At 37.8% G+C, this 25,961-nt stretch overlaps 1 protein-coding gene across 6 annotated transcripts in view; it reads right to left on the bottom strand.

The window, feature by feature from the left end:
• UBE3C (ubiquitin protein ligase E3C) overlaps positions 1 to 25,961 on the bottom strand; it is a 126,034-nt gene that overhangs the window by 84,426 nt on the left and 15,647 nt on the right. For 5 of the 6 annotated variants that reach the window (XM_025450798.3, XM_049094612.1, XM_049094613.1 and 2 more), the window contains 8 exons: positions 13,171 to 13,224; positions 9,332 to 9,406; positions 8,731 to 8,877; positions 4,105 to 4,220; positions 3,586 to 3,743; positions 1,545 to 1,698; positions 906 to 1,138; positions 116 to 270 (listed from right to left, as the gene is read on the bottom strand). In XM_025450798.3, the coding sequence (XP_025306583.1) occupies positions 116 to 270; positions 906 to 1,138; positions 1,545 to 1,698; positions 3,586 to 3,743; positions 4,105 to 4,220; positions 8,731 to 8,877; positions 9,332 to 9,406; positions 13,171 to 13,224 (1,092 nt within the window). The remainder of the gene's footprint in view (positions 1 to 115; positions 271 to 905; positions 1,139 to 1,544; positions 1,699 to 3,585; positions 3,744 to 4,104; positions 4,221 to 8,730; positions 8,878 to 9,331; positions 9,407 to 13,170; positions 13,225 to 25,961) is intronic. The other variant, XM_025450848.3, reaches the window with a different exon arrangement.

Here is a 25,961-nt window from a genome sequence, read left to right as displayed (position 1 = left end):
GGTGGCAGTAGAGGGAAGAGACTCCATGTGCAGTCTGAAGCCTTTAATGTATTACTTAGATGGAGTGGCGTGCAGTATAATCTGTTCTCTGACCCCCAGGCCCACAGGAGCTTACAGGAGCGCTTGGCTGCTTGTCTGCCTCTTCACCCTCATCTTCCGAGTCACTGGCTGAATCCTGACAGCTCGTGCTGGCCGGTGAAACTGGTAGCTGAGAAAGAAAGGTCTGGAGTACTCTTAAATACACCAGCAGTCCTTCCTCAGAGAGGGTCCCTTTGTAAAACAGTCAGTTGTAATATTTCATTAAAAGTGATTAAACAGAAACTGGAAAACTCAGGTATCATTTTTCTTATATTCAGAGACATCTCCAATCAGAACTTATTATCAAAATTCTAGTAATTCATGTATAGATGTATGTATTAAACTACATCAGAGAAAGATGCAATAATTCTAGGATAGGTGCATATTAGAAGTTCAGCACAAATGGGGATAACATCCCTGTGCTCACAGGAATTCTCCTATTCAACCTCAAAATTCTTTCTAATCTGTGTGGCCTTGTAACATGAATCTGAATCAGGCTTTTTTTTTTTTTTTTTTTTTAAGTAATCTCTACATGCAAGGTGGGGCTCGAACTCACAACCCTGAGATCAAGAGCTGCATGTTCCACCAATGGAGCTTGACAGACACCCCTGAATCGGATTTTTTTATGTGCCTAGAAACCTTCCCTGGGGACACTGCTGAGACCTTGAGCACTCTTCCAAGAAACCCTCCCCCTCCCCCCCCACCCCACTCCCCAGCAGAAGCAGCCTTGACAACATACAACTGTCACCAGATTCCCTTCTCTTGATTTCTATGTGCTAATACTGTGTACATGGGAAGTGAGGGAAAACACATGTTGGATCTCATACCTAGATACTGCTCGCCAACAGTTAAGACAAAGAAGAAGAGCCACGGTGCCCTGCTGCTTGTCCTGCTGCTCGTCCCGGAGCGTCTGCTCTCCAGTAACAACAGCGCGCTCAGGAAGGGCTCGTAAGGGAAAACAGTGTGTGCATCCGCTAAGGCTGGAATGATGAAATGAAAAATCTGATCTGTAAAAGGTGCTGCCAAAAACTCCTCAGTGAAGGCGCTAAAAACTTGCTGCCTGAAAAAGAAAAATGCAAGTTTTCATCAAAACATATTGTTCATTAAATCACTGATTAAAATTAACTTTCAAAATATTATTTTCCAAATTAATTGAAGGTCAGCATTCAATATCAACTAAATTGCCCTGAAACTAACTGATTTTGGGCCTTCCCTATTGAGAAAATTCTGCCATGTTTTTATATCCCTCAATAGCTACTAGAACAGGAAAATAACCAGGTCATTAGAATTATACATTTATATTAGGGTACAGGCCAAACAAATAGTAAACTTTTTCTTTAAACTGAGTCACATTAATAAAGTAAAAATTTGACTTAACTCTATATGTAAAATAGCATCCATGTAAAAGTTTTTGTTAGATAGAGACCTTGTGAATTTACACAATTGGTAAATTATCCCATTCTCACCTTGCACCTTCTGGACAGGAGTTGTAAGTAAAGTGCAATGGTTTCAGAACATTCTCTAGCAAAATGTTTGCTATAGGAACTCGAGATAAATCAGAATACTCAATACTTGATGGAAGCTTGCTGTTAATTAACAAATAGAGAGATCTATAATACCCTAAAAGAAAGGAAAAACACATATTTAGAATTTGGTATCTTAATCATAATGAGGGAAAAAAATATCAATTTTTATATGCTTTTTATAAATCTCCATAGGTCCAAATTTAAATTAATTTTTCTTCAACTTTCCTTTTTTTTTTTAAAAAAAAATTACTAGCTCAACAATGGCTTTTTTCCCCCAATTTACTAATTTTTTAAAGTAATCTCTACAGCCAATGAGGGGCTTGCACTTATGACCCTGAGATCAAGATCACATGCTCCACAGACTGAGCCAACCAGGCACCCCTTCTACTGTTTTATTAAGGAAAAGTTAAATACATAAGTACCCTGAAATGGTCTATAAATTCCATGTACCCATCACCCACTCCTCCATAAGCTGGAAAGCAAATCTAAGACATAATTATTTCATTGTGTCATCAAAGGACTTTATTTTTCTTAAAAATACCATTAATGACAGCTAAAATAAATTGTTAATTTCTTGCTATCACAAGCATCTAGTCAGTGTTCAAGTCTCCAACTCTCTCTTGCTATAAATTTTATTTAACTAGTTTGCCTGAATCAGGATCCAAGTAAGGTCCATATACTGTGATGGTTTTCATTTGATTCTTCAGCATCCTCTAATATTTAGTTTTTGGTTTTTAAAAAATATGTTGAACTCATGGATTTAAACATACTGACAGCACACTTGAAACTGATATAACTCTGCAGGTCACCACAGAAGGTGCCAAAAGCAGCACTTTCACTGCAAGACTGTGACATACTTTCTACTTATAGACACATTTCAAAATAATGCATTTCTGAGTTATGTTCTTCATGCTTTTAGAAAACAAGAAAAAAAACTCACGGATTGCTTAGCTTTAAATCAGTATACACAATAATGCATTGATTCAAGGAATGATTTCTAATTACCATAGCTTTGTTTTTTAAAAGATCAAATTCTATTTTAGTTGACTCCCTAATTTTTCAACAAAGGTTTCTTTTTTTATTTTAAACCTAAGCCAAATGCTAAAGTTGCGATGTATACGAATTTAATTTTTACAGTTTTAGTACTGAGGATTAAATTAGTGAGGTTTAGTCTAGATTAGTCCATCACTTCTGGAAAACAAAAGGAAACTTATTTTTCACTTTCACCAGTGACTCCTGCCTTCTAGAAATATCTATAGTGGATATAAATTATACTGCTCCTCTTATGACCAATAACATACATATTTTTTAAATGCTAATACTTCTGAAGTCCAAGCCCTGGAGTGTTTGACTTTTTACCTGTGAGAACACTGGAAGTCAGATTTTTCAATTTTTGTCTTACACTGCTTAATTCATCATAAAAGTTTTAGATATCATATGTATTTCATAGTCTTTCTCCAGAACAGTGCCACAAATGTGTCCTCAGAGGAATTTCAGATTTAGATTATTATACTTTATATAATCAGAATCATTATCAGAAGAGCGTCCATGCATAAAAGCATTTACAGCCAGGCAGTAAGAAAATTCAGACTAAATATCTTGCTCTCCTCTACTGAACTGATGTGAAGACTGACTTTCTACTAAGGCCATTCTGGTGATCTCCCTCGTACTTGGGGCACCACCACACCTACCAACTCAGGACCCGGCTGGCTGCCCAGCCATGGGAGGACTGGCTGCTGGAGAGATGCATAACCAGAAGAGTTTCTGGAAGCATACACTCATTTACTTCATTTTCAAGCATCAGGAAAATGTAAAGACATTTGGGGTGCGGAGGGCTGAAGACCAATATTGGCACCAGCGCTTCCAGCATGTGCTTCCCTTAACAGTGCCCTGTTATAGTCACTCTTGGTGTTCAGACCAAGTGTTCAAACCCGACACAACATCCTACCTAAGCACAGCCCCAATCCCACCTGCCACCTACCATTTTGAATCATGTAGTGCAAAATCTGTTCAATTATGGACACCACATAGCTAGCGTCTTGTAAAACAGGCAAATAAGTATTCTCAGATGAAAACACCTCAAGCATCCTCATTGGAAGTGCAACATTCAAACTGTCATCATTACAGTTTTGCAATAACCTGTAAAAAACAAACAAACAAAAAGTATTCACATACTTACTGGATAGCAAATGTTATCCCAAGCTCCTGCAAACAACTTTCATTTGCTATGGTTAAGTGTTTGAGCCAGTCTGTTCTAGTACTAGATGTCTCTGAAAACAGGCATGACTCGAGGATAGACCAGACAATAATCACATTTGTCTCGCACACTTCCTATGGAGAACTTGTTATGTGCCAAATAGCATGCAGGCACTGGGTTTGTAGAGATGAAAAATGCACAATCATAGAGGGAGAACAGATAAATCAAAGATCACAAACATAGTGTGAGAAGTTTAAAGAGCTCCTCAAGACTTTCCACACCTTTGATAAGCTGCTGACTTACCTGCAACAGAGGCTCATCAACCTCTTTATTTGAAATAAACACGTAAGTCTCTCAGATCCATCCAACTGCTGGACAAACAGAGAGCTGTGTTTAATTAAGTTCTGATACATCCATATCTGAAATAGCAAAACATACAGATCATTCTCAATCCATAAAAAACTTCTTGTTTATATTATATAACATTCCAAATTTCCTTAAGTGGTAAATAATTAAAATATGATAAAAAGTAAATCTTCTAAATGAGGTTTTATATTGTAACATATACCTCCTGTCTTAGATTTTCCATCTTAAAATAGTACATCAGTAAGCTAAATCACTAAATTTACTACTAAAACAAAGTACACTTAAAACTCATCTAAATCTGAAATAAGGGGTACCTGGGTGGCTCCATTGGTTGGACATCTGCCTTTGGCTCAGGTCATGATCCTGGGGTCCTGGGATCAAGCCCCACATCAGGCTCCCTGCTCAGCAGCGAGCCTGCTTCTCCCTCTCCCTCAGCCTGCCATTCTGCCCACTTGTACTCTCTCTATATATATCAAATAAATAAATAAATCTTAAAAAAAATAAAATAAAATAAATCTGAAATAAAACCATTCATTTCCAAAAATCAGTAATCCACAGTAAAAAAAAAAACATGAGAAATATAGTATTAATCATGAGGTACACAAGGATCTCTGTTTCTTTACCTTTTGCCTCTGTGTCTCCAGCATCCTTTCCTACTGGATATTCCCCTTCCCTATGAAATTTTTGTAGGAAAGGTGATCATATAGCTCTATTATACCCAGTAAAAGCTCAGGTACATAATATGTGAGGAAACAGAGATGGGACAGATCCTTTCATAATGCTAACATATGTCAAATCATTATGGTGCACCCTTTAAATATCTTTAAATTTTATTTGCCAACTATGCCTCAGTAGAGTTAGGGAAAAAAAAGTCAGGGATATGCCAGGGTGTCCAGAACTCCCCATTCTCCTGGACACAATGACTAGTCAGTGAACTCAGCAAATGTAAGATATCTAACTTGCACCCAGGAAGCCTATCTGCTATGGGCGTAGCTACCATAAGTGATTTTGAAAACTCAATACTCAACAACGAATCTTTTCTATTTTCTGTGCTATAATTTTTGTAAAACCAACTGTTACTTACTTGTTAATTTCATAAGACTCATTTAGAACCAGTTAAAATTAACACAGCCTCTTAAAAGTGGCTATTTGCAAATATGCCACAGAATCTTTTCTTTGCGTGTTATCTTTCAGGAATTTCTCCTTTGACAGCAGCACTTCTTTCATATAAAATGTTATCAGACGAAATACAAATGCAAAAGTGTTTCATAAAACAAATTACAATAGGTCCTAGGTTGGGTGGAAAGAACTCTATGACCCATTCCAAATATGAATTTGCTTATACATAAGCTTTCTTCTTGAGGTGTATGGAGCTACCCTGCCCATATTTTTCTCAAGAATCAACAGGATACAATACTATCTATACTATCTGATGGTATAGTATATTGCAGTTCATTCTAATTGCAAACCATCTTAACAAATAAAAATAGCAAAAACAGTAACTAAACATTATCAAAATCTAAAGGGCAATTGTAGGAACTTCAAGAATAAGGCTGTCAATATGTTAATCTAGTAATTATGTTTCAAGTTGCTTTATGAAATTAAAAAACTCAAAGCAGTAGTGATATTTAAACACTCTCTGGACTGTTTTGAAGATTTTAATTAATTAATTAATTAATTAGAGATGGGCGGAGGGGGGAGAGAGTGTGCAAAGGAGAAGGGCAAAGCAGGAGGGAGAAAGAATCTCAAGCTGAGCATGGAGTCCAACTCGGGGCTTGATCTCATAATCCTGAGATCGTGACCTGAGCCAGAAACAAGAGTCAGATGCTGAAGCAACTGAGCCACCCATGGGCCCCCAGACTGAGTTTTGATTCTGTATTTTACAACCCTGAAAAATGTACCAACAACATCCAGAAAGTTGTATGATCACTACATTAAACACTTATTTGGCCTAACTTTTTGTTGTTATTTACTAAATGCAGATGAGTAAAGTTTTAAAAACACCTTATTTCTCAGGAAGTCAACTGAGGATATGTACCAATAAAATGAGGGAGTAAATCAAGAAAGCAAAAACATAATGGAATCAGGAGGGAGGATCTAAAACTGAAGCAAAGCAAGTGACCTTTCCAAGATAATGACACAAAAATTTCCTAGAATCCAAGAAGGCTAGCTCCAGGGAAACAGAGCTTCTGACTACCTGACATCTTTAATCATGGACAATTATACTAAGAAGCATTTTACAGTACTGTCAAAAGTGGAAGGCAACTTTATCAAGAAACTCAAAGGAAGTTAAACAAAAGTGAGGCAATTATGAACTCTGAAATAATTAAATAAACCTGAACACAAAAGAAAATATAATCAGAGTATACTATTTTATCAGAGACTATATTTAAAGTAATAATAGTAATAATAAGTAAATAAAGGAAGGAAATGAGGAAGGCATAGTATATACCTAGCTTTGCATATAATGTCTTAGAAAAACATAAAAGTGGCACCATGCTGGCTCCTAGGGGGTAATTAGGGAGTATGAAGACTGGAGCAGGGAGACTCTTTCCCTACACAGGATTAATTTGTTGTTCTTGCATTTTTGTTTGCAAACTGAATAAACATTTGAGTTCACTTCTGTTCTATTTTTTTTTAATGTTTTTTTTTTAATTTTTATTTATTTATGATAATCACAGAGAGAGAAAGAGAGGCAGAGACATAGGCAGAGGGAGAAGCAGGCTCCATGCACCAGGAGCCCGAAGTGGGATTCAATCCCGGGTCTCCAGGATCGCGCCCTGGGCCAAAGGCAGGCGCTAAACCGCTGCGCCACCCAGGGATCCCACACTTCTGTTCTATTAACCAGGTTTGATGACATTTAATTTTATTTAGGAGTTCAGAATCCGCACATGAGCAATTTGCTGTGTTTGGCCTAAGGCCTGGCAACAAACACATATTCATCCCCAAACTATGCATGAATGAATGGCTGCTGAACCAGTAACGCGGGGACTGTGGACTGGCCCTTACACATGAGCATGCAGGAGCAGTTCTGCAAAGGAATGGGGTGCTCTGGAGAGGCATAAATGACCAACACCTCCCACAGCACCTGCATGTCTGTGCTCCTTAGCAATCTCTCAATCTGTAAGACTAGACTACATGAAGGTGGCAATGGACTGTCCCAGAGAGCAAGCCTGATTATCTACTACAGTACTTCTCTGGTTCATTTTCTTATGAACTTCAGATAGAAGGCCTGAAGACAGCCTGTACTTAAGGAAAGTCTAGAATGAGCAAATGAAGCCACTTTCACTGCCTCTCTAGACTGTCTCTAGTTTATGGCAAGTTCTTCCCAGGTTCCAGGCTAGCCCAACTCAGGAAAGAATGTTGGGTTTTAAAGCCAAACACCAGATAAGCAATAAAGTGTTTGTGTATTTATATTTCTTATGGGGAATCTTTCCAGTATGTATGGTTGTAGTATGGAAGACATACTTTTCATTGTATACTATCTTTTCTTTTTAAAGATTTTATTTATTCATTAGAGACAGAGAGAGAGAGGCAGAAACACAGGCAGAGGGAGAAGCAGGCTCCATGCAGGGAGCCCGACGTGGGACTCGATCCTGGGACTCCAGGATCATGCCCTGAGCTGAAGGCAGATGCTCAATCGCTGAGCCACCCAGGCGTCCCTGTATACCATCTTTTTTTTTTTTTTTTTTTAAATTTTTATTTATTTATGATAGTCACAGAGAGAGAGAGAGAGAGAGAGAGGCAGAGACACAGGCAGAGGGAGAAGCAGGCTCCATGCACCGGGAGCCCGATGTGGGATTCGATCCCGGGTCTCCAGGATCACGCCCTGGGCCAAAGGCAGGCGCCAAACCGCTGCGCCACCCAGGGATCCCTGTATACCATCTTTTAATATAATTTGAAATTTTTATTACAAGTAAAGAAGAATTCCTAAGAATAAACACACATTTAACCTAATAATTTACATAGGAACCTCTTAATATTTTCTGAGAAATGGGACACAGTAACAAGTTGCATTTTAAAAAGTTCATTCATCTACACACCCATCCTTATTTTCAAACACCATTCCTCATCACCATTAGTTTCAAAAGCCTACAAAATTTAACAGTACTACAGTCATACTTGGGATGTTTCAAGAACGAGACCCTATAAGTTAGAGTTTTAAAGTATTTACAGATAATATGCTATAAGATTTATGATGGCTGACTGATAGGGAGGCACAGGTATGGAGGGCTCTGGGTGAGATAGGCATGGATGACTATGGACACAGTACTGGGTACACGGTGGATGGTTCAATATATGATTCTATTTTTTTTTACATTTGAAATGTATCATAATTTTAAAAATGGAAAAAAAATACCTACTGGCAATTTAGATCTCTCTTTAAGAGGTAAAGCACATCACCACAAAGATGACCTATGATATAGCAGGCTGAGGGAAGTTCACAAAGGCATTAGGGTTAGCTGGAGGGTTAGCTGACCCCACTAAAAAACAACAAACAAACAAACAAAACCGCTGGAAAACACATAAACTACGATAAGTGGAAGTGTAGGCAATACTTACCAAACGTTTTGAGTCTTCATTCTGCTTGTAGAAAAACAGAAGCTGCCTTACCAAAAGGGTAAGGTTGGGCCCACTGGCAATAGAGAAAGTGCCACCTGACTGTGAAGCACTGGCGCAGCGATCAAAGGCGCTTCTCTGGATGGCGTGCTGGAGGCAAGACAAATGACACATGAGTGTGACAGGCAGTTGCACACTGCAGCAGCCTGAGGGTACCCGGGGGTCTGAATGGCAGCAGGGGCTCATAGTCTGGTTGCCGTACCCGTGCAGTTCTTAAGAAAAGTGAACTGAAACCTAGAAAACCTGGGATGGAATAAAGACCCCTCAACCCCCCAAAAGACTCTTCCACCAACTTCAACCTTTAGCTGCAGCCCATGTTTCTATTTCATTATTTAAAAATCACCTCAAAACTCCTCTACCTATAAATCTTTATGTAAACATAAACCACTGAAATTATTTGGGAAATATTATCAATATTAATTTTCATTAAACAGGTGTATTTTAGTAAAATACCCACAAAATAGATTCCATTTCTAAGACTCCAAAGCCACACTTAGCTCTGGCATGCCTTTCTAATTCTTTCCCAGTTTATAAGCAAACTTACTTGCTGTTTCCGGTCTCTATAGCCTCGTATAAATGACTGTATAATTATTGCATTTTTCAATCTTCGCCTTTCCTCCTGCATAATGGGAGGGAGGAAGGAACAATTGGTCATAGTGAAATGACATTTCTAGTAAAGACTTAAAAAAAAAAAAAAGCTATAGAATTTACATAACACAAAATTCACTCTTTTAAGTGTATCGTTCACCAATTTTCAAAATATTCAAAGTTCAAGTATCACCACAGTCCAATTTTAGAATACTTTCATCACCCACTCCAAACCCCCTGAACCCATTAGCACTCATTCCTCAATCCCAGCCCTGGGTCCCCCCCATCCCCAGCAACCATTAGTCGAATATCTATCTGTATGGCAATGACTATTTTGGACATTTCTTATAATGGAATCATATTATATATAGCCTTTTGTGTCTGACTTTTTTTTTACTATGCATGCTATTTTCAAGGTTCATCCATGTTGTACCATATATCTAAGCTGTACTACTTTTTGTGGCCAATTAATACTTCACTGTATGAACGTCTCACATTTTGTTTATTCATTTACTACCTGATAGACATTTGGGCTGTTTCCACTATGGGCTATTATAAATAATGCTGCTGTGGACACTCATGTAAAAGTTTTGTATGGATACAGGTTTTCATTTCTCTTGGGTGTATGCCTAGGAGTGGAATTAACATTTGAGGAACTGTCAGACTGTTTTCCAAAATGAATCCCACCAGTACAGTAAGACTTAGAACAACAATTTTAGTTTTTTATTTTCTTTTTAAAGATTTTATTTTATTTATTCATGAGAGACACACAGAAACAGGCAGAGACATGGGCAGAGGGAGAAGCAGGTTCCCTGCAGGGAGCCCAATGTGGGACTTGATCCCTGGACCCTGGGATCATAACGTGAGCTGAAGGCATCCACTGAGCCATCCAGCCATCCCAATTTCAGTTTTAAATATAATAAGAATATAGACAACACAAACATCAATTTTTAAAAGCCACTTTTCTTATCTCAAAAGAGAAAACTCCAGTTTTGATTGACTTAAGACTCTTTAAAATTTTCAGTGACCTAGCAAAAATATTTATTTTTCACACTATTGTAATCAATACAGCTACCACTGTTTGAAAGGCTCCTATGTGCTGGCCCTAACACTTCACAATCATTTTAGATGACTACTACTCCAGGTTTTATGATACGGAAGCTGAAATTTCCATGAAGATAAAATGATGCTGAAAGATGTAAGACACTCAGAATTCAAACTCTAGTATGACACTGAAACCTGTACTCATCTTACCACATGACACTGTGTCTGTCTTCTATGAAGGCCACCTGCCAGGTTTGAAATGCACATGCACACCTACAATCTTGGGATGGCAGAACATCAATTAGGTCATGCAAGTATATTTTCTGAACTTCAAATGTTTATAGCAAAGGAATCCCCGAGCTTAAAACTACTTTGGGAATCTCTATTCATTACTATGATGATTCTAAGAGCACTTCAACAAAAACCCATAATATATTGTCCAGTGAGCTTTCAAAACACTTTTTTTTCATTCATTTGTCACTAAGGAGGAAGTCATGGTAGCATTCTAGCCTCTGGCTGGGACCAGGACCTAAGGGCTCCATCTCAGGTGTACTGGAGGTAGACTGACCCTGACAAGGACTGAAGACCAGCTGCATACCAGCTAAACCCTGTATTACTTAAAGGTGATTTGTCCTTCTACCTATTGCCCACCAAAAGAAAATGTAATGCTCTCCAAAAGAGAGCTCTTCTGCTCTTCATTTTGCCATATAAACTGTCAGTCTTCAATCAAAATAACCAGGCAAAAAACAAAAACTAAAAATCAAGAGGACAAACAACAGAAAAAAAACCCCCACAGGTTATGCAAAACTGGAGTATAAACATTATCTTTAATAATCCATAACTATGTTCATGAAAGTTAAAGGCAAGAGAACTGGGAAATAAATGAAACAATCAAAGAAATTCTAGAACTGAAATAAAATCTGAAATTCAGAATTCAATGGATATATGTAACAATTAGACACTAGTAACGAGATCATCTGTAAATTAGAAGTTAGGTCAGAAGAAAATATCCAGGGCAGAGTGGGTGGCTCAGCGGTTTAGCGCCGCCTTTAGCCCAGGGTGTGATCCTGGAGGCCCACGATTGAGTCCCACATCAGGCTCCCTGCATGGAGCCTGCTTCTCCCTCTGCCTGTGTCTCTGCCTCTCTCTCTGCATCTCTGTGTCTCTCATGAATAAATAAATAAAATTTAAAAAAAAAGAAAATATCCAAACCAAAGCAGAAATATTTAAAAGAATAAATATACAGAAAAGCATAGGAGACATACATGCCACAATGCAAAGGTCAAATGCGTACATAATTTGAGTCCAAGAAGAAGAGGAGAGGAAGAATGAAGCAGAAACACTACTCAAGAGATGAGAACTGAGAATGTTTCAGAAAACATAAAAGACAATAAACAAACAATACTTTAAATACTTCTCGTTTGAGCCGTCATTTTCAAGTGTCAGCAATTTTCCCACCCAGGGGACATTGGATAATTTCTGGAGACATTTTTGGTTATCTTACCTGGAGGGAGGGAGTGCTGTGTCATCTAATGGGTAGAGTAGAACACATGAATGCTGCTAAACACTTTTCAATGTACAGGATAAGCCCCCACAACAAAGAATTATCTGGTCCAAAAAATGTCAACAGTACTGAGGCTGAGAAACCCCACCTAAAAGTCTTTATGTTGGGGATCTCTGGGTGGCTCAGCGGTTTGGCGCCTGCCTTTTGCCCAGGGCGCGATCCTGGAGTCACAGGATCAAGTCCCGTGTCAGGCTCCCGGTATGGAGCCTGCTTCTCCCTCCTCCTGTGTCTGTGTCTCTGCCTCTCTCTCTCTCTCTCTCTATCATAAATAAATAAAATAAAAATAAAAAATAATAAAAAATAAAAGTCTTTGTGTTTGCTATTTCCTTCACCAAGAATGCTCTTCCTCCAGCTTTCCATAAAGCAGCTTCTTCTTCACCCTCTAACCAGCTCAGAGAGTCCTTCCCTGAATACCCTTCCCTGTCACTATCACCTTGCTCCACTGCTTTCATGGCACATATCACTGGCTCAATATCTTGGTTAACATCTGTGCTCTAGAACCCAGCAAGAACATTATCTGTCTTATTCACTATTTATATACCCAGCAAGCAGAACAGTACCTGGAACATATCAAGCTCTCAATTAATATTTGTTAAAGGAATGAATGAATGATTAGAAAACAACACAAAATAAAAATCTGGGAAAGTAGGCCATAAAATATCATAATTGCTAATTAATCAACAAAATAAAGCCATGTTAACAAATTGTCACCAGAGAGACATGTAAAATAAAGAATATATTAAACAAAAAAATAAAAAGTAAAGAATAAAACAACAAATGTCAATAGCTCCATTTGTTTATTTACCTTCCTCACAAATAGTTAAGATACTTGCCTTAATAGTGAGTGTTCTTCTGCTTGGCAAAACATGAACATCACATACTAAGCATTTCTAGATCTTCTGGAAGCCATACCATGCACACAAGTAAACTTTATAAGAGCCTGTTTCCCCGCTCTGTTCTGGAAACTGCCCTTCTAGTTAATCTTTTCCACATTGATTCCAGAATAAATTATGCATTATAAAATCCAAAAAAAATCCAGATATGCTTCTGTAGTTTAATATACATAAAAATATATGCTATGTCACCTATAACATACATCTATCTATACACATGTATGACAGTAAAACCAAGACTTATTTAAGTGCTATGGAAAATGCTTAAAGAGACTATTACAAAACTGTTTTTACCTCTCTCTTCCTTCTTTCTTCCTGAGTACGATGTAAAAGAGAAGCCTTTTCTTCCTAAACACAAAAAGAGAAAAGATAAAGGCTATAATTTCAAATTCTAAAATACTCTTCATACAAAATTATAGAATCTTTTGACCCAAAAAGGATTCTAAAGATCATACAAACGCTGTGACTTAATGAGAAATCTGAGGCACAAGAGGTTAAACAGCCCCCCAACAGATCACAGAGCTAATTAAAGTTAGTATTTCAGTACTTTTCTAAGAATAAAATATGATTTCTTTACACACACAAGAGAATTCAAGTAAAACCGGGAATATCTGAATATCATCAGTGATTTACATCAATGTCAATATCCTAGTTGTGATGATCATACTACGGTTTTGCAAAATATAACTCCCAGGGGAAATCAGGCAATGTGAACAAAGGACCTTTCTGTACTCTTCTCTTTCTTTCTTTTTTTTAAGATTTTATTTACTTATTTGACAGAGTGAGAAAGAACACAAGTAGGGGTAGGGGCAGAGGAAAAGGGAGAAGCAGACTCCTTGCTGGGTAAGGAGCCCAATGCAGGGCTTGATCCCACAAGACCTGAGCTGAAGGCAGACGCTTAATTGACTGAGCCACCCAGGCGGCCTTTTCTGTATTCTTTCTAACAGCTGTATAGTAGTCTACAATTATCTCAATAAAATTTCTGATGAAACAAAATTCAGTATTGTTACTGAATTTTTAAAAATTCTCCTTTCATCATAAGTAAAACTAAATTATGAACAAAAACACATGGTATGCAGAAGGAACCAAAGTAATAAATGGAAAACTTAAACATTTCAAATAATAAAAATATTTAAAGATAATCCTTCCCCCAGAACTGTTCCAATCTATAATATATGGGCATTTTATTTTTGTAAATGTAATCCAAAATAAAATTAACAGTCTAAGACATTATATATGAGTCATTATAAAAATGAATAAACATAGATCTCTTAACAAAAACACAACCTCAAAATAGTGTCAGAAAGGAAGTAATTGAGACACCTGGGTGGCTCAGTGGTTGAGCATCTGTCTTCTACTTAGGGCATGATCCCAGATCCTGGGATCAAGTCCCACATCGGGCTCCCTGCAGGGAGCTTGCTTCTCCAGCTGCCTGGGTCTCTGTCTCTCTCTGTGTGTCTCTCGTGAATAAATAAATAAAATCTTAAAACAAAAAGAAATTAAGCCAATTTAAAATTATACATTGATATGTGAATCAACAGTGTGTAGAATAAAACGTTTCTCACTGACAAAATTTAAAGCCAAAGAAATCCAGGGCACCTGATTGGCTCAGTCAATGGAGCATGCGACTCTTGTTCTCAGGGAATGAATTTGAGCCCCACAGAGGCCCAGAGCTTACTTCAATGAAAAGAGGAAAGAAAGGAACAGAAATCCTCCAGATATTTTCCACTATAGAAAATTTCATTTCTTGAATTTTAAATAAAAAGCCTTTATCTACCACATGTCCAAAGTCAGAAAAAAATTTTGTCTTAAATTTTAATTAACTAAAAGGAGGAGAGGGAATGGAAAATCTAATGTAAAAAGTGCAAAGTTATGATGTTCAGGATTATGGGAAGCTTCTAGATAAAAATTTCTAGCCATTATCCATTTTAATCAATAGAACTGGTAGGTTTTGTGTCTATAATTTATTTTCTTTCTATCTCCATTTGTCCAGATTTAATATTGTTCATTATTTGGCTAAAGCTAAAAAGTAAAGATTTCTTAAAATAGTATATACTGTTACAACTATGAAAGAATACATTTCTTAAAATTAAACCAACATTTTACCTTAAAAATATGGTGATGCTGGCAAAACAGTCACTAGATTTACTCCCACACACAAATAAGCTCCTAGTCATTGCTAATCTAAAAGCCTCACAGGCTCAAGTACCTCCTTTTCCCCGAGTACATTATTGCTTTCATCTGCTTCAACACCAGGCATGTGTAGGTATTCAAAATACTTATGAAATGACTAAACAAACATTTCCTTTAAGTCAAACAAAGCAGTCTAAAAGAAGGAGTAACTGTAACAGCTGCAAAGCACTTTTGGATACTGCAACACAGTACCTAGGTTGCAATATTTTAGAAATCAAAATAGCTACTAAGTATCAAAAAGCAAAATTAGATTCTAACTGAATACTGGAATTTCTCGGAAATTCTAAGTTTGAAGCTCATGCTATGAGAGGAGCCATGAAAGCACAAGAGGCAATGCTGAATATGTTGAGGATGAATATTCTTAACTTTTGATTATCTGAAGATGAAAATCCCAGGACATAGGACATACAAATGTGAAGGTCACTTCTCCTACCTGTGCTCAAGGACTATAAAGTTTCTTAAAAGATAATTCATTTAAAAAAAAAAAAAAGTAGAAAAAAAAAAGGTATAGCAAGCCAATCCAAAATACTGGATATACACACCAAAAAAACCCCTGATATATTTTTGAAAATGCTAATAAGGCCTTTCAAAGGGTACGTATGCTCCTTAAATATTGTGCAGACAAAAGAAAACGGTCTACAGGGAGAGGTCAACCCAATCTCCTACAAGTTAGGCATACCACAAAGTTGACTCTAAGAACTGCAGACCAGCTGCCATCAACACTGATTTGTCTACACCCATACACTGTGCCCTAGAGCACAGGAAGGACAAGGAGAGGAGGCCACATGTGCCACACACAGAAAACTATCAGGGATTGAAGGCTTCTGTCTATACACTAAGCAACACTCTAAGCCCTTGGCTTTGATTAATTCACGTATTCCTTAAAAGGAGCCTACAAGGTCAGTACTATTATTTTTCCTGTTTACAGATGAAAAAAAGTAAGGCTTAAAAGTGGTAGATCCAGGATCTGAACTCAGATGGTCGAGAGCTTAGCCCACTAAGCAGTATACTATATACTTTGAAAAAGAATAACTATTATTTTATCTTTTGAGAAATTAAAACAAATTCTTTGTCTTCATTATACAGGGGTACCTTGGAAGATATTCACAAAGGAGGCTGGTGGGGAGAGGGAAGACATGGAAAAAAAATTGACCTTCAAAACTTGATATAAGTTCAGAAAGCATGGGGAGCAGGTGGTGTTGAGAAACATGAATACAGAATGTCTAGAAAAGACAAACTAAGCCATAAAAAGGATCAGGACAAAAGGTTGCCATGAAAAGCCAGCCCAGCACAGAAAGAAAAGTGTGACATGGCACATAGTCCATGTCTATAAATTATGTAAATTATCAACATGGAGCTCTTAAATATGTAACCAAATTCCAGATCAGAACCACAGCTTCTCCATATGTTCCCCGTTTTGGAGAACATCTTCATTCAAAAGACACTCAGATGAGGCACATTTGAGGTGCATTTACCAATTCAACAAATATTTAGGGAATCAAGTATCATGCCAGGCACCAGGGATTTTAAAAGTAAGTGAGGCATTTGCTCATTTGCAAGGGGTTCCTAGTCTGGTGGGAGAAAAAAGCCTGTTTACTGAGTACGCATTGTGGGCCAGACACAGTTCTAGACGCTAGTGGTGAAGCCTGAAGAAGACAATCTGTGCCCCTGTACACAGAGCTGCGCCAGGTTTAAGAGCGGGGAAAGAAGACACATCCTGCCTCAGCAACTAAGAGAAAGCTCAGAAGAAAAGGAAAATTTGAGAGGCAACTTGGAAGGATGTGTTCAGTAGGATGACGAGATGGGAACACATCCCAAGAGAGCATGAGGCAGCAGGGCTGGGGAGGAACTGACTTCAGCAACTACCCATGGGAGTGAAGATGAACCTGAGAGCTCTATTTCTGGCTATGGACCCCGTGTCACCACAGGATGGATGGAAAGGAGATGACAATAAAGGTATAACTCAGTGCCACTGAGACGTCCACAGGATTAATGAACGTTAAACAGGTAATGAAGACAACAGGGAGGGATCAGCCACCACTTCAGCTTGAGCTCCTTCTGTGACTCCCCATCTCCTATCTATATCATCTCATGGAGGGCTGCCAATCCTTTAAAACAAAGAAAAAACTGCAACCTCTTCTCAATCGTTTCCTAAAAGATCACTGAACGTCAAATACAAGAATCATCTCCTCAATGCTCAGTGATTTAAATTAACCCAAATTATGGAAAAGCTATTCCACTGTCCTTATTTTCTATTTCTTGTTAGCCTATCTGAGGATCTGATTTGAGAACCACCAGTGTACTTTAAGGGATCAAGCTCAAACACAGCCTTAGCATAGGAACATTTCTTCCTCTGTCTCCCGACTACTCCTCTCACACCATCTCCTGATGCTGCCTCAAGCGCATCTCTCCCTCCGACGGTCCTTCAAGCCTCAAATGCCCTTCTCCCTTCTGCTCAATCTGGCCTTCCTTCCCTCTTGACGCCGAAACACACACAGAGCAAGTACCGCTCATCTTAGGTGAGACTCCACTTAAATGTCCTCCCCGTGAAGCTGTCCCGACAAGACCACCATCCCTCCCACTCCTCCACGCGATAAACTGGTGAGTTCACCAATGCACCGAGATTGCCTTGGACCAGAAGATGTTCATGAAGTGTACTTAGCACATATGGCTTACCATTCACCAAGCAGAAAATGATGGTATCTGCTCTAGATGAAATCATAGAAGCCAATATGGGGATCAGACGCCGTTTCCAAAATGTTGGAGGAGATCACTCTGCAGCACATGTGGAGTGCTAGTGTGGGTATGATTATTTTGGAGTGCATTTTTAGGCTCAGGGCAAAAAATAAGAAAATGAAACTTGAACTCTGTCAGTTAAAACAGCAAGTAATGAATGATCAGAGTATGCGCAGACAGCAAGTTGAGACCTCTCAGCAGGAAGGAGCAGGCTCTGACTGCGTGTGCTGTGGGAGCCCACAGGCAGCCTCACAGGGCACACACCCACAGGAAGAGACACCGAGGATGCTCCCCTGCAAACCAAGCTCAAACCACACAAGCTTGGTAATATTAAATCTTTACTAGGGTCTGGAATTATCTACCTAGCAAAGGCTCTAGGATTTTATCACTTACAGACACAATAGTGTCTATTTAAAAGAGAAAAACATTTATCTTAGTGCACCTGGCAAGAGAAAAGAGTAAAGGTAACCTTAATTGTATTTGTTTCTCCTTCAATAAATTACAAATTCCCTCAGAATAAGGCCTATGCCTTATTCTTTATAATCTTGATACTTAGTATTGTACCCAATGTAAAGATTGAAGGATTAAATTTAGAAGGAATAAAGGTAAAAGGTAAAACTGGTTTTTAAAATGTTTTACCTTGAATTAATTTTAGACAAAGTTGCAGACAGTTGCAATGAGTTTCCTTATCCCTTCTCTCTCTTACCCCATTACCCCTCCATAACCAGGATACAATTAGCAAGGGCAGCAAATTAACATTGGCACAACATTACTAACTAAACTACAAACTTTATTAGAAATTCACTCATTTTTATACTAAATGATTTTTGCCTATTCTAGGATCCCATCCAGGAGCCTACACTGCATTTAATTACTATTTTTTCCTAACCCCTACCAATCTATAACAGTTCCTCCACCTTTTTCTTTTATATTCTGGATTCTGCTCCTTGATTTGGGTTTTTCCAATACTGTCTTACGAATGGAATGTGGTTATGCAATAATGATAATATCGGACTTTAATGTATATGGTAAAATGTATATCTGTGTCTCCATATTTATATAAATGACCAAGTAAATATATAAATGAGAGAGAAGAAAAATCTCTTCTCCAGAAATAAATGTAGAAGGAAAGAGGAAAACAATCACCAAACACCACAGTTAACAAATGGTGCAGACAATATTTACTGATGTGTGCTAAAATCAGTAGGCAAAAGTTTGAGGAAAAACAGGATTTGTTTGATCTCAAAGTACCTCCTCAAGATATTTATCTACTACTAAGGGAAAGACAGTGAATGTACAGTAGAGAACCCTGCAGACACCAGCCAAGTGACTAAGCAAACCTCCCCAGTAATAAGTCACAAGGCCATCATATACCCCTACAGGATTATTGTCACAAATACAAGGTACTCCAGAAAATAAAACAATGAAACAATGGGCAACCCAGGTGGCTCAGCGGTTTAGCGCGGCCTTCAGCCCAGGGTGTGATCCTGGAGACCGGGGATCGAGTCTCACATTGGGTTCCCTGCATGGAGCCTGCTTCTCCCTCTGCCTGTGTCTCTGCCTCTCTCTGTGTGTGTGTGTCTCTCATGAATAAATAAATAAATTCTTTTTTAAAAAATGAAACAATAAAAATAAAACAATGAAAACAAAACTGCAGGAACATTTTAATGTTCCTTAATTTTAAGTTAAATTAAAAAATAAACAATGAATTATAAGAAAAACCTAATAAATTTATTTATGAAAAGACCTATCAGAAACAGTCCCTTAAAGCAAAAGAACTGTTTATCATCACAATAAAGGAGTATGAGTTGCTATGTAAAGTTTAAGAGGAGGATAAGTTTATAATTCTATTTTTTAATTTTGATGTTGGACAACACAGAAAATGCTAACATGTTTATCAATACATCAGGCAAATGTTATTTAATAGCCTTCCCTGACAGAACTGGATTCTGAAAATGAATTCCTAACCATAACACCAAGTGTGACTTTGGTTCAACAAACTTTAGTTTCAGGAAAGCATCCAGGGCCCGATCTTCTGAATGTTCTGGAGACCTTCACTCTTGACTTGATACCTAAGGTATGCAACAGACTTCCTTCCAGATTTTCCCAATTCTTTCCGCCACAATGCAGGTGGAATTCCCATGGCTTTAGGTAAAAGGTTTATTCGACAGGACCTGACGTTCCTCTTGAAGTGACAGTCAAGAGGAGACCTTTCTGCTTTCAGTCTGGGGAGAAACGGGTGCTTATCATACCTTCACAAAGCTAGAGGATGACGTCACCTGACACAGGAGTGATGAACTGACATCCTATTAGGTACTACTCCTAAAGACAGGAAAGGAACAAGACTGCCTTTCAGATACGAAAGGGTCCAGTTTCTAGAGCTGGAACACACTGGATCAAATCTGTTACTGAACCACCATGGTGTTCTGTACTACCTCTGCTTTTGCTTTTTCCACAACATCATTCGTTAAGTCTGTGTTACTGTTTGTCACGAAGTCACCAAAGGATTTTATTTTTTTTTCTTTTTTTTTTTTTTTTCATTTATTTATGATAGTCACACAGAGAGAGAGAGAGAGAGAGGCAGAGACACAGGCAGAGGGAGAAGCAGGCTCCATGCACCGGGAGCCTGACGTGGGATTTGATCCCGGGTCTCCAGGATCGCGCCCTGGGCCAAAGGCAGGCGCTAAACCGCTGCGCCACCCAGGGATCCCAGGATTTTAAAAGATTTCCCCTAATTTATGAGACAGACAAAAAAGTCTTCATGGACTTGTTAATTCCGCTCACAGCTGACAAGCAAAGGATTTGCTGATTTCAAAGCATCAGTGAGCTCCTTGGTTGGTAGTGAGCAGCATCAACTCTGTCTTCCCTGGAAGATTAACTAGCATGCTTATTTATAAGAGAACAATGAACTAACTCACTAGACAAAGGAATCTCATCAATTATTTGTTTTGTTACCAATCACCACTTTTAATCATAACTTTTCGTGTATCTTCCCAATTAGCAGCTCTAGCCTTTGCAATTAAATATAATACTCCAGATGAAGCGTTCTCAGCTTTTCATTTTAACTCACCATCACATTCTGCACTTACTTTCAGACTATTTAGAAATCTTTCCTGTTTGTTCCCAAAAAGTTTAACAGGTTGGGTGTGGTTCAAAAATCAAGTTTGAGCATGGTGGTTTCACACTGAGATCCGGCTCATAATGAGACAGGTTCATTGTCTTAGCCAGTGCATGAAAAACCATGTTTCAGAAATCTTTATCATATTTGTTTAATTTGTGTTTCCTATGGAGGCTTTAAGTTTCTAAAGCTAAAAAGCTAATTCCAGTGGGTCATAAATGTGGTCCTTATTATAAATGAAAACATTATGACAATCCTAATTATCCTTAGTACCTTAATTTATAAGACAATCTTTACCTTCAGGCCTTAAAATTACACATTTTCTGTTGTTATAAAACTCAAACCATGCATGTCAGGCACAGCAGTCAGGTGGAAAAAAACAAAGACACAGGCATGATCCTAATTTGCTATTACCTATTACCTAATACCTAAGTGTAGCTCACACTAGTAAATAACAATCAACTTCTGAAAGTGAAATTTCATCATGCTGCTAGAAAAATAAACAAACCTACAACAAAGCATAACGCGATTCAGTATATAGAAATCACACGAGCAACACAGACTATACATATGACCCATATTATGTATTCATACATCCCAAACTGCAACCACTGAATACTGACATGTCGCTGGCATGCCTAGCTTACCACAAAGCTCCTTAAACTCTAACCTCATCATGAGCTAGCACTTTGAGAAATCACAGCTTTGACACCCTAGTTATATTTTTCTATTGGACACTGAAATAAGAACTGCTAAGTTTTTAAAATGCTCCTTCATATGCCACCTAAATCATCACAAACATTGAGACAAACGGTGACCTATACTAATGAAGCTAAAGCATGAATAGACAGGTCAACATTAGAGGGTCTCCAGGGAGACTCATGGAAATAGATTCAGCATGTGATAACGGTGGCATTTAAAATCTATATAGGAAGTATACTGTTCAACAAACATGCGAGCAAAAATTTTGTGATCTAAATAAAGGACAATGTATCTAGTCTTCATATCAAAAAAGAGCCCACAGGGACTTAAGATTTATATATGTGTGTGTGCTTTATATAAATAAAGCACTATAAAAATATGAGAATTTAAAAAAGACATGTGGAAGATTTCCTCTAAGAAAAATATATCATACATTAAGTCTTGTTACTGTTTGTCATTAGTTACTTAAGAATTTGAGTACATGAAAGTTAGAGCTTTCTACACAGAAAAATGTAGCACAGGGTAATAAAATGACAAAATGGGAATAAATATTTGTAACAGTGCAAAACCAACTGTTTGTAAAAGCTCTCCAAAATAATTTTAAAAGGTCTACAATCAAATAGAAAAATTAGCAAAAGCTATACACAGTACAGAGGGAAATAAAAATCTTTTAAACATAAAAACTTAAAGGAAAGTTTAAGTTTAAAACTTAAAACTTAAAAGTTTTTAAACTTTTAAAAACTTAAAAGTTTAAAACTCATTTGAGGAAAAAATGCAATAGAAACACAATGAAACAGGCTTTTTAACCTGTCTGGCAAACAAACTCAGTATGCTCTGAGTTATAGCAGACAGCAGCTACTTTCATTCACTGAAGAACCTTAGCAATCTAGGAGAATCTGTTGAAATTCAAAATGTGCACTGCCTTTGACCTAGCACTTCTCGAAATTTAACCTATACATATTTTTTTTTATTTTTTTAAATTTATTTATGATAGTCACACAGAATGAGAGAGAGAGGCAGAGACACAGGCAGAGGGAGAAGCAGGCTCCATGCACCGGGAGCCCGACGTGGGACTCGATCCCGGGTCTCCAGGATCATGCCCTGGGCCAAAGGCAGGCGCCAAACCGCTGCGCCACCCAGGGATCCCTAACCTACACATATTAAAGGCACATATACAAGGATATGTACTACAATGTTGCTTAAATTAGCAAAAAATGGACAGCAAATGGCCATTAAAATACATAAGGGCTAAGTTATGAAACATTAATTACACTGAGGATCACCCAGCTTTTTTAAGATTTTATTTATTTATTCATGAGAGACACACACACGAGGCACAGACACAGGCAGAGGGAAAAACAGGCTCCATGCTGGGAGCCCAACGTGGGACTCATCCCGGGTCGCCAGGATCAGGCCCTGGGCCGAAGGCGGCGCTAAACCGCTGAGCCACTCGGGCTGCCCTCATCCAGCTTTCTAAAAGAGTACAGCCAATCTACCTGCAGCGAACTAGAACTGTCTCCAAAACGTATCATCACAAGGGTAAGAGAAGTGCCACTGTCTAATATGCTCTACCATTTGTTTAAATAACAGAAGAGCACGCACCTGGATGATTCCATATGCAGAGAGTAGCCAAGAGGACAGGGAAGAACCCGTGACAGAGTCTGATTGTCAGGATCAGGGATGAAGGACTAAGAGGCAGGATGAAAGGTGGGGAGACTGTGATTATTTTGCATCTTTACTTTCTACCACCTGAATTATTATCCATGTCCATGTAATACTTCCACTTTCTTGGAATAATAAACTAATGAAGCTATGTCAGAACATAAATTTTTATTTTTTTTTAGTTTTTAAAAAAAAATTATTTATTCATGAGAGACATAGAGAGAGAGGCAGAGACACAGGCAGAGGGAGAAGCAGGTTCCCTGCAGGGAACCTGATGCAGGACTCGATCCTAGGATCATGACCTGAGCCGAAGGCAGATGCTCAACCACTGAGCCACCCAGGTGTCCCAGAACATAAAAATTTAAAAGCAGCTCCATATAACCAAGAATAAATTCATAATGAAGTGGCTGGGAGGAAATGAACAATAAAGTACCAGCAAAAAGGGCATTCAGATTTTGATTCTTAACAAGTTTTTGGTTCCAATTTATTATACACATACATGAAAACCTCCTTTACCTTCTAAATGATACAGGCCTAGAAAAGTTAGGAATTCTTAGGGGCAGTTATATACCAGTTTCATAAAACAGGATCATCAAATGTTTTTGGAATGACTAAGCCTGTTCTTGTTGCGTACATGTCACTTTCAATACTAATCTCACCTCCACAGCTGTGACACTACAACTTTTCATCAATATGTAAATAAGAGTAAATGACAGCAAACTTCTCTATTTGAGCTTCGAGCTTTAGGCACATTATCTTATCTCCTCGGAAAATTAAATATGGCCAAACTTCAAATGTACCATTAACAAAAATGTTTCTAAGTGAGAAAAGAAATGCTTTTTTTTTAATCTTGCAGATATATTCAGTGGTAACAAAATGAAGCTTTTAAAAAAGTAAGTCTTACATGGTTTAAATTAGATTTCATTAACTATCAGAATAAAAAAATTATAGTCACTTAAGTTAAAGAACTATAAATTTATGATTTCCATCAACCAAATGCTCAAATGGGCTAACCATTTATAAAAAGAATGCTAGCATGCTTACTAATATCTTGATTTTTAAAAACTACTATGAAGTTTCCTTTGTTTCACTATTTGGGTTATCTTCCCTTAGCAATTTACTCCATTTAACAGTGTAAACAGAATAATCAGTTTCACACCTGTGTTAAGTTAGTATTTTCGCAGTCTCATGCACTAACATAGTAAGAACAGTTTCACACAATTCAAATATTCAAGTAAAACACTTCCTTTTGAGTTAATTAAAATGCTAAATGTTAGCAAAAGTATTATTTGTGAATAAGACACAATCTATGATATATGGTTTTTTCCTAAGAACCTTTATGAAAATAAAAGAGCAACCAACTTCATGTAATGCAAAAAATACTTAAAGGTGTATCGAATACCATTACTAAATATCATATTCATAAAATAGAATGTCCAATATGATTCCTAATTCAAAAAACATAGAAAAAGACTATAAAAAAATTCACCCACATATTGGCAGTGTTTTTTTTTTTTTTTTTAAGATTTTATTTATTTATTCATAGACACAGAGAGAGAGAGGCAGAGACACAGGCAGAGTCGGAGAGGGAGAAGCAGGCTCCATGCAGGGAGCCCAACGTGGGACTCGATCCCAGGTCTCCAGGATCACACCCCAGGCTGCAGGCGGCGCCAAACTGCTGTGCCACCGGGGCTGCCCGGCAGTGTTTTATTTCTATGGAGGGTGGGGTTCCAAAGACGTAGTTTTTCTTCATTTCAGTATATTTAAAATTTTCTACAATAAACATTATAATTTAAAAAGAGCTCACTTTTAAATAAAACATCTAAAGCAAAATGCAATAGTTTAAATCCCATTACAATAAATTCTGAAAGACTTTCTCTTCTTACGTAAGAACTGGGTGGTAAATATGGCACCATTTTAATAGCAAAATCGCGGAAATAACCTAGACACACACAAGAAAGTGGTTACATGATACCAACCATGCAGTGGAATATTACACATCTATTGCAACACAGCTACAGAGACTGAAAGGTGCTGTTGCAGAGTCATTACTGAGATAGGACACTAAGGAGAACAGTATGCTCCCTCATTTTTACTGAAAAAATGATGGAGGATAAGTTTATTTATGTTTAGACTAGTTCTGAACAGACACTGAGGAAATTGGTACTAATGGGGAAATTAGGAGTCTCAGTGAGAGGAAGGTTTCATCATAAGTCCTTTAGATGAATCTCACTTTTTCTAATTTTTTTCAATTAAAAAAAAAGTTAACATTGTTTTAAAGGCTCCTATCTGGAGATTGGAAATGGAGACATTATTAAAGCAAGGAAGATTAGTGATAATTCAGCTTGACTTTTCCATTATCAAGAATTATGACTTTCATAGTATAAGATGTGAATAAGAGAAGACCAGAAAAGATAAGCATTTTGTTACCACTGAAGACAGTTGGTTATGGAGATAAACATTTTTTTCCGGTTCCCACATTTTGTAGTAAAGATGTGCTACAAATGGTGCTGCTTGCCAACACACTAGAGTTTACTAATGTTCCTTAAAAACATTAGAGCATTAAAGCTTCATTATAAGGAAAATTAATTCAGAAAGACATAGGATTTATCAGAGCCACCTTCTCCGTGCCTGCAGGACATGTTCCTCGACGTCCCACGCAGTAAAGGGAAGC

This window comes from Canis lupus, chromosome 16 (assembly GCF_003254725.2).
Source record: "Canis lupus dingo isolate Sandy chromosome 16, ASM325472v2, whole genome shotgun sequence".
NCBI lineage: Eukaryota > Metazoa > Chordata > Mammalia > Carnivora > Canidae > Canis > Canis lupus.
The sequence above is the reverse complement of the archived record's forward strand: the minus strand, read 5'-3'. Positions and strand labels throughout refer to the sequence as shown.